Below are 10,000 nucleotides of genomic sequence, written 5' to 3' on the forward strand. Positions count from 1 at the left end.
ACACACATTACCCCGTAATGACAATGTAAACACATTTTATTTTATTTTTTAGAATTTTTTGCAAATTCACATGTACATACAGTCGTGGTCAAAAGTGTACATACACTTGTAAAGAACATCATGTCATGGCTGTCTTGAGTTTCCAATCATTTCTACAACTCTTATTTTTTTGTGATAGAGTGATTGGAGCACATACTTGTTGGTCACAAAAAACATTCATGAAGTTTGGTTCTTTTATGAATTTATTATGGGTCGCAAATGTGCTGGGTCAAAAGTATACATACAGCAATGTTAATATTTGCTTACATGTCCCTTGGCAAGTTTTTGGTAGCCATCCACAAGCTTCTGCTTGAATTTTTGACCACTCATCTTGACAAAATTGGTGCAGTTTAGGCTAAATGTGTTGGTTTTCTGACATGGACTTGTTTCTTCAGCATTGTCCACACGTTTAAGTCAGGACTTTGGGATGGCCATTCTTAAACCTTAATTCTAGCCTGATTTAGCCATTCCTTTACCACTTTTGACGTGTGTTTGGGGTCATTGTCCTGTTGGAACACCCAACTGCGCCCAAGACCCAACCTCCGGGCTGATGATTCTAGGTTGTCCTGAAGAATTTGGAGGTCAAACTTATTTTTCAACAACGAGTAGAGAAGTGTTATGTGTGTGTATATGTGTAAATAAATGAACACTGAAATTCAAGTATTTATTTGATATATATATATATATATATATATATATATATATATATATATAAAATGATAATATATATATATATATAATACATAAAATAAATACTTGACTTTCATATATATATATAATAAATAAAATAAATACTTGACTTTCAGTGAATTCTAGCTGTATATATATATATATATATATATATATATATATATATATATATATATATATATATATAGCTAGAATTCACTGAAAGGAGGTGAGGGGAGCAGTGGGCAGCAGTGGTGCTGGGCCGGGAATCATTTTTGGTGATTTAACCCCCAATTCCAACCCTTGATGCTGAGTGCCAAGCAGGGAGGTAATGGGTCCCATTTTTATAGTCTTTGGTATGATTCGGCCGGGGTTTGAACTCACAACCTACCAATCTCAGGGCGGACACTCTAACCACTAGACCGCTGAGTAGGTCTAAAAAATAAAAATAATAAAATAAAATAGAAAATAAATAAAATAAATAGTTGACTTTCAGTGAATTCTAGCTATATATATATATATATGTATATATATATATATATATATATATATATATATATATATATATATATATATATATATATATATATATATATATATATATATATATATATATATATAGCTAGAATTCACTGAAATAAAATAAATAGTTGACTTTCAGTGAATTCTAGCTATATATATATATATATATATATATATATATATATATATATATATATATAACTATATATATATATATAGCTAGAATGGCTTTTTTGCCGATATCCTATATTCCGATATTGTCCAACTCTTAATTACCGATACTGATATCAACCGATACCGATATATACAGTCGTGGAATTAACACATTATTATGCCTAATTTTGTTGTGATGCCCCGCTGGATGCATTAAACAATGTAACAAGGTTTTCCAAAATAAATCAACTCAAGTTATGGAAAAAAAGTGCCAACATGGCACTGCGATATTTATTATTGAAGTCACAAAGTGCATTATTTTAGCGTCCAGGGAGAGTTAGTGCTGCAAGAGGTTCTGGGTATTTGTTCTGTTGTGTTTATGTTGTGTTACGGTGCGGATGTTCTCCCTAAATGTGTTTGTCATTCTTGTTTGGTGTGGATTCACAGTGTGGCGCATATTTGTAACAGTGTTAAAGTTGTTTATACGGCCACCCTCAGTGTGACCTGTATGGCTGTTGACCAAGTATGAATTGCATTCACTCGTGAGTGAGTGAAAAGCCGTAGATATTATGTGACTGGGCCGGCACGCAAAGGCAGTGCCTTTAAGGTTTATTGGTCATAGTCATACATTTTATTTTTTGAAACCGATACCGATAATTACCGATGTTTTAAAGCATTTATCGGCCGATAATATCGGCAGTCCGATATTATCGGACATCCCTACTGTGAATACTTGTGCACATGTGAAAACCGAATCGTACGAAAACCAAAGCAATTTGTCCGATAGGAAATTATGTAAATCCACACACACACACACACACACACCACCAGATGGCACAGCCCCGTGCGTATGTTTTCCTAGTCTTCCCTCACTTCCCATGAATGAGTCGTTATTAAGCTACATTTTGTTATTACAGTTGATTGATAGTTTGCCCCCGGGGCCTCTTGGCCGTACCGCAATGTGAGGCTGAGTGCTCCCATGTGCTCTCCTTCACTCACAGTGCCAGCAGCTGAGTGCATCACAAGCTGCTGTCTTTGTGAATCGGTAGCAGAATAAACGCCCTGCACAGGCAAGAAAACTCTCACTCTTCTACTACAAGTATGTCGGTGAACGTGCAGCAACTGTGAATGTCCACAAAGCTGCAGCTTATACATTTATTACCTGCAAAAAGCTATAAGGAGATACTTAATCGGTAAATAATATGTTTGTAGCTCCCTCAATGCATCTTTTATTATACAAACCAAGATATTCTTTATATGTGAAAGAAATTCTTCCAAACATGATCTTTTTACATTTTTCTGACTGGCTGATATATTGTAAAAATTATTTTATAACATGTTCCGGTCGAGTTTGCAATTACAGTAAGTTTAGCAGGCTGAATAATAATTTATTAATAAATGGAGAAGGTTAAAACTAGGGATAAATGCTTTAAAATGTAATATCGGAACTTATCGGTATCGGTTTCAAAATGATCGGTATCGGTTTCAAAAAGTACAATGTATGACTTTTTAAAACGCCGCTGCGTACACGGACGTATGGAGAAGTACAGAGCGCCAATAAACCTTGAAGGCACTGCCTTTGCGTCACATAATATCTTCGGCTTTTCTCACACTCACAAGTGAATGCATTTCATAATTGGTCAACAGCCATACAGGTCACACTGAGGGTGGCCGTATAAACAACTTTAACACTGTTACAAATATGCGCCACACTGTGAACCCACACCAAACAAGAATGACAAACACATTTCGGGAGAACATCCGCACCGTCACACAACATAAACACAACAGAACAAATACCCAGAATCCCTTACAGCACTAACTCTTCCGGGATGCTACAATATACACCCCCCGCTATCTACTACCCCCCCACCTCAACCTCCAAATGCATGTCCCAAATTCCAAGCTGCTGTTTTGAGGCATGTTAAAAAAAATAATGCACTTTGTGACTTCAATAATAAATATGGCAGTGCCATGTTGGCACTTTTTTCCATAACTTGAGTTGATTTATTTTTGGAAAACCTTGTTACGTTGTTTAATGCATCCAGCGGGGCATCACAACATAATTAGGCATAATAATGTGTTAATTCCACGACTGTATATATCGATATCGGTTGATATCCATAATTAAGAGTTGGACAATATCGGAATATCGGCAAAAAAGCCATTATCGGACATCTCTATTTAAAGCATTGCCATGCAGCAATATGAAGACTATTAACCTGTACAACATGTAACGTACAGAATATCAGAAGCATTTTTTCAGGTAGAAATATCACAGATTACATTGAACATATTTGACAATCAAAGCAAGACCGTAACAATCCACAATTTGTGTTAATAATGTCATGACGGGGTGGTCGCAGCTTGCTGCGAAGTTTGTTCTCCCGGGATGCAAACTGACTTTTCCGGACAAAGGGAGCAGGTAGGAACATGTTTATTAATCTAACTACAAAATAACAGGCAAAAACTCTCTTAACTGTGGCATGAAATAAACTAGACTTACGTAGAGGGTTGCGTGACAATAGTGTGAAGCAAACAACTAGCATAAACTATAGCATAGCAAGAAACAAACAACTAACATAACTATGGCATGGAACAACTATGAAACTGTGGCATGAAACAACTAACATGAACTATGGCATAGAACAACATGAAACTGTGGCATGAAACAACTAACATGAACTATGGCATAGAACAACATGAAACTGTGGCATGAAACAACTAACATGAACTATGGCACAGAACAACATGAAACTGTGGCATGAAACAACTAACATGAACTATGGCATAGAACAACATGAAACTGTGGCATGAAACAACTAACATGAACTTTGGCATAGAACAACATCAAACTGTGGCATGAAACAACTAACATGAACTATGGCATAGAACAACATGAAACTGTGGCATGAAACAACTAACATGAACTTTGGCAGAGAACAACATGAAACTGTGGCATGAAACAACTAACATGAACTTTGGCATAGAACAACATGAAACTGTGGCATGAAACAACGAACATGAACTATGGCATAGAACAACATTAAACTGTGGCATGAAACAACTAATATAAACTTTGGCATAGAACAACATGAAACTGTGGCATGAAACAACTAACATGAACTTTGGCATAGAACAACATGAAACTGTGGCATGAAACAACGAACATGAACTATGGCATAGAACAACATGAAACTGTGGCATGAAACAACTAACATGAACTTTGGCATAGACAACATGAAACTGTGGCATGAAACAACTAACATGAACTATGGCATAGAACAACATGAAACTGTGTCATGAAACAACTAACATGAACTTTGGCTTTGAACTACATGAAACTGTGGCATGAAACAACTAACATGAACTTTGGCATAGAACAACATGAAACTGTGGCATGAAACAACTAACATGAAGTATGGCATGGAACAACTATGAAACTGTGGCATGAAACAACGAACATGAACTATGGCATAGAACAACATGAAACTGTGGCATGAAACAACTAACATGAACTTTGGCATAGAACAACATGAAACTGTGGCATGAAACAACTAACATGAACTTTGGCATAGAACCACATAAAACTGTGGCATGAAACAACTAACATGAACTATGGCATAGAACAACATGAAACTGTGGCATGAAACAACTAACATGAACTTTGGCATAGAACAACATGAAACTGTGGCATGAAACAACTAACATGAACTTTGGCATAGAACAACATTAAACTGTAGCATGAAACAACTAATATAAACTTTGGCATAGCACAACATGAAACTGTGGCATGAAACAACTAACATGAACTTTGGCATAGAACAACATTAAACTGTGGCATGAAACAACTAACATGAACTATGGCATAGAACAACATGAAACTGTGGCATGAAACAACTAACATGAACTATGGCACAGAACAACATGAAACTGTGGCATGAAACAACTAACATGAACTTTGGCATAGAACAACATGAAACTGTGGCATGAAACAACTAACATGAACTTTGGCATAGAACAACATGAAACTGTGGCATGAAACAACTAACATGAACTTTGGCATAGAACAACATGAAACTGTGGCATGAAACAACTAACATGAACTTTGGCATAGAACCACATGAAACGGTGGCATGAAACAACTAACATGAACTTTGGCATAGAACCACATAAAACTGTGGCATGAAACAACTAACATGAACTTTGGCATAGAACAACATGAAACTGTGGCATGAAACAACTAACATGAACTTTGGCATAGAACCACATGAAACTGTGGCATGAAACAACTAACATGAACTATGGCACAGAACAACATGAAACTGTGGCATGAAACAACTAACATGAACTATGGCATAGAAAGACATGAAACTGTGGCATGAAACAACTAACATGAGCTTTGGCATAGAACAACATGAAACTGTGGCATGAAACAACTAACATGAACTTTGGCATAGAACAACATGAAACTGTGGCATGAAACCAATAACTAGCATAACTATAGAATCCGACCTGAAAACGAACAATGACGCCAGGCCGACTGACTGGCAAAGGCCGTTTAAATAGTCTCTTGATTAGAGCCAGGTGAGCGTCAAACTAACAGAACAGAACGAAAACATGAATCGGACCACGGATCATGACAAATAATGCATGAAACTGGTACAAACAATTGTTGTAGCTCCTCCTCTGAATGCTAGTGCCCCTAAAGCAGAAGTACAAATTCTGTGTTCAACAAAACACAAAATCTGGCAAGACAGCAACACACTGAAAGTTTTTTGTTTTTTTAATTGTCATTAAATCATGTTTGTCCTTTTTGTTTTGAGGTGTTTATGCACATTCAAGGTTTTATAAAAGCATAATGTTTAAAACAGACGACAGCCAAAAGGACTTTGCTGTTTTATTGTCAATGAAACAATAGAAAATACGTACTCGTATAGTAGTACAGTTGTTATTAGTGAGAATATACTTATTTTAAGGTATTTTTGGGTTCATTGAGGTTAGCTAATTTTACTTGTTTTGGAAAGTCTTGACAAGCCAATTTTTCTTGTTCTATTGGCAGATAATTTTGCTTAGTTCAAATAAAATACCCCTAATTTTTGCATATTTTTTTCTTGTTTTTGATCACTGACTTTTTGCAGTGAATGGAATATCCATTTCAATGTATAGATATGTTTGGCGTACAAATGTCTAGTGTTATACAGATATGGCAATTTGTTTATGATGATGTAAGTGTATAGTATGTAGGTTCATTAACTACAATTGCTGGATTGGAATCGCAGCTGATACAATTACAAATCATAATGAGAATCTTGTTTATACAGAGGTTTAATACAAAGTTGCTACGACTACTGGAAAGCGCTCAAAAATCAATAGGGTTCTTACTCTAACAAAGCCCGTGAACGTATTGTGGAAAGAACATAAGGAACATGTACCAACTTCTCTCTTGGATATAGAACAGTAATATTGCAAGTCGATAACAGTAACGTACAGACTGTACCGTACACTGCAAAAAGTCAGTGTTCAAAAACAAGAAAAAAAAATACAAAAATGAGGGGTATTTCACTTGAACTAAGCAAAATTATCTGCCAATAGAACAAGAAAATTTGGCTTGTCAAGACTTTCCAAAACAAGTAAAATTAGCTAACCTCAATGAACCCAAAAATACCTTAAAATAAGTATATTCTCACTAATAACAAGTGCACTTTTCATGGTAGAAAAAAATGAGACCTTTTTGCCCAATATGTTGAAAAATATTCTGAAATGAAGTAAATGCTAGTGCCATTATCTTGACATAATGATATGCGCTCGGCATTACATTTCTTGAAACCAGCAAACTTATACTAAAAACTAATTTATTGTTCTTAATGGAAAGGCAACAAGGCAACCGCTTGTTACTCTCGGGGTCTCCTAGCCGCTCAGGCAAATCATATGGTCTAAAAATGCATTTTTCCATGGATAACATGACATCATCGCGCCAAGTGCGTGCTCTTTCAGTCAATTAGTGCGCATATATACGGCCCGGCCCCCGGGTAAAAAAATTTTAATTGTAATTTTGAAAAATTTATCTGAATGTGCATGAACTATTTCTGTTCAAAATAGTTAGAAATGTTAAATGTTTAAATATTAACTGTCAGTTTACTGTACTGTGCCAACTGTACTACTATATGAGTATGTGTTTTCTATTGTTTCATTGAAAATAAAACAGCAAAGCATCTGTTTTAATTATGAGACACAATTGTGTCAAAGTCATGATTTTTTTGTTCATGCTAGAAGTAAGAAATGATTACTATAAAAAAGTCGTTTTATACTTGTGAGTGTTGATGACACAGCTTTGCAACAGTTGATATTCTAGTTTCAAGCATGTTTTACTCAATATAGGTCATCAAATCTCAGCAACAAGCTGTAATATCTTACTGAGATCATTTAGGAGCAAAACACTTAAAACAAGTAAAACACTCTAACATAAAATCTGCTTAGTGAGAAGAATGATCTTATCAGACAGAAAATAAGCAAATATCACCCTTATTTGAGATATTTCATCTTACTCAGTTCTTACTTTCAGTTCTTGCAGTGTACTCATATTATATCGCTTATGATCAGAGGTGGGTAGAGTAGCCAGAAATTGTACTCAAGTAAGAGTACTGTTACTTTAGAGCTTTATTACTCAAGTAAAAGTAATGAGTAGTCACCCAAATATTTACTTGAGTAAAAGTAAAAAGTATGTTGTGAAAAAACTACTCAAGTACTGAGTAACTGATGAGTAACATACATATATATATATATATATATATATATATATATATATATATATATATATACATATATACACATACATTGATATATACAGTATATCATTTATATTTATTTATTTTGCCGTTTTTGTTTACATGTTAAAGGTGTTTTAATGAATATACATGCATGTTTAACACATATAGATTCCTTTCTTTCATGTTGACAAGAATATAAGTTGGTGTATTACCTGATTCTGATGACTTGCATTGATTGTAATCAGACAGCAGTGCTTAACGTCCACGTTTTCAAATGCAGGAGAAAAAAAGTTCCTCCTTTCTGTCTAATACCACATGAAAGTGGTTGGTTTTTGGTATCTTATTTGTCCAGCTTCCATATTCGTTTTCACACACTTTACAAGAAATACATTGGCGGCAAATTCCGTAGCTTGCTAGCTTGTTTGCGCTGGCTTTCGGAGACTCTTATTTTGAAAGCGCAGGCGCGATGGAGCGGCACTTTTATTGTGAAGACAGGAACTGTGCAGTCAGTCTTTAGGCTTGTGACGGGATGTACGTTTGAAATAAAAAAGTGTCTTTTTTCCTTCACACTTTTGATTGATTGATTGAAACTTGTATTAGTAGATTGCACAGTACAGTACATATTCCGTACAATTGACCACTAAATGGTAACACCCCAATAAGTTTTTCAACTTGTTTAAGTCAGGTCATGTGACCGCCTGGCTCTGTTTGATTGGTCCAACGTCACCAGTGACTGCATCTGATTGGTGGAACGGAGTCAAACGTCACTAGTGACTGCATTTTATTGGTGGAACGGAGGGAAACGTCACCAGTAACGCAGGCACTTTGAAGGTCTGTCTGACAGACCAAAACAAACAAAGCGTGCATTAACAGATCGATAAAAATTAGTAGCGAGTAGCGAGCTGAATGTAGATAAAAGTAGCGGAGTAAAAGTAGCGTTTCTTCTCTATAAATATACTCAAGTAAAAGTAAAAGTAAGTTGCATTAAAACTACTCTTAGAAGTACAATTTATCCCAAAAGTTACTCAAGTCGATGTAACGGAGTAAATGTAGCGCGTTACTACCCACCTCTGCTTATGATCAAAACTCAAAATCAACCCCTGACTGATATGCAAAGAAGGGTACGTTCTGAGAAAGGCTTGTTAAGGTAACCCATTCAAATACAATGATTATTCAAAACCCATACATCACATGCAAAGGTGCTTATTACGAGTTGAGTGTTTTTGTCAATTCAGTCCCCTCAACAATTTGCATGAAAAAGCATCAGTGGCAGAGGAAAGTGGCACAACAACTAGAGGGACAGCATTTGTGCCACAGGCGCAATTGAACAAGTTCACTGGGCAGATACAATTGAAGATCCTATTTGCCCTCAGACGCACGCACACACGACCATGCATTTAATTCCAACTGGGGCAGCCATTTTTACAGCCTGAACAAATATTGTTCATTTTTGCATGCAGGCAAACAACTACTTACCTGAATTTCCCCCAGTTGTTTTGTCAGCTCCTACAAGCAGAAATAGGAATTAGTGATCAGAAAGAATTGTGTGTATGTAATGTTTAGAGCACGGGTGTCCAAAGTATGGCGGGCCGGCATCTTCAATTTAATGTTGCCAGTCAACCTATCCCCAGGTGCACGTAGGAAGCCGGAGTACCAGAGGGAACTATTGTAATCTATTGCAATGATTTATGTAAATGTCTGTGAGCAGGTGTGGGATGCTGTGGAAGTGGTAGAGCGGTGTGTTTTTGTGTTTGTCGAGTTTTATTGTATTATATGTTTTATGCATTTGTGTAGGGACCCCCTTGAAAACGAGATGCTGCATCTGAAGAGGCCATTCCAAATACATA

The 10,000-nt window shown here is 36.0% G+C and overlaps 1 protein-coding gene across 1 annotated transcript in view; it reads right to left on the bottom strand.

The window, feature by feature from the left end:
* abat (4-aminobutyrate aminotransferase) overlaps positions 1–10,000 on the bottom strand; it is a 97,572-nt gene that overhangs the window by 39,277 nt on the left and 48,295 nt on the right. The window contains exon 4 of the mRNA XM_061973811.1: positions 9,630–9,659. Within this exon, the coding sequence (XP_061829795.1) occupies positions 9,630–9,659 (30 nt within the window). The remainder of the gene's footprint in view (positions 1–9,629; positions 9,660–10,000) is intronic.

The sequence above is a fragment of the Nerophis lumbriciformis genome, linkage group LG22 (genome assembly GCF_033978685.3).
Source record: "Nerophis lumbriciformis linkage group LG22, RoL_Nlum_v2.1, whole genome shotgun sequence".
Classification (NCBI taxonomy): domain Eukaryota; kingdom Metazoa; phylum Chordata; class Actinopteri; order Syngnathiformes; family Syngnathidae; genus Nerophis; species Nerophis lumbriciformis.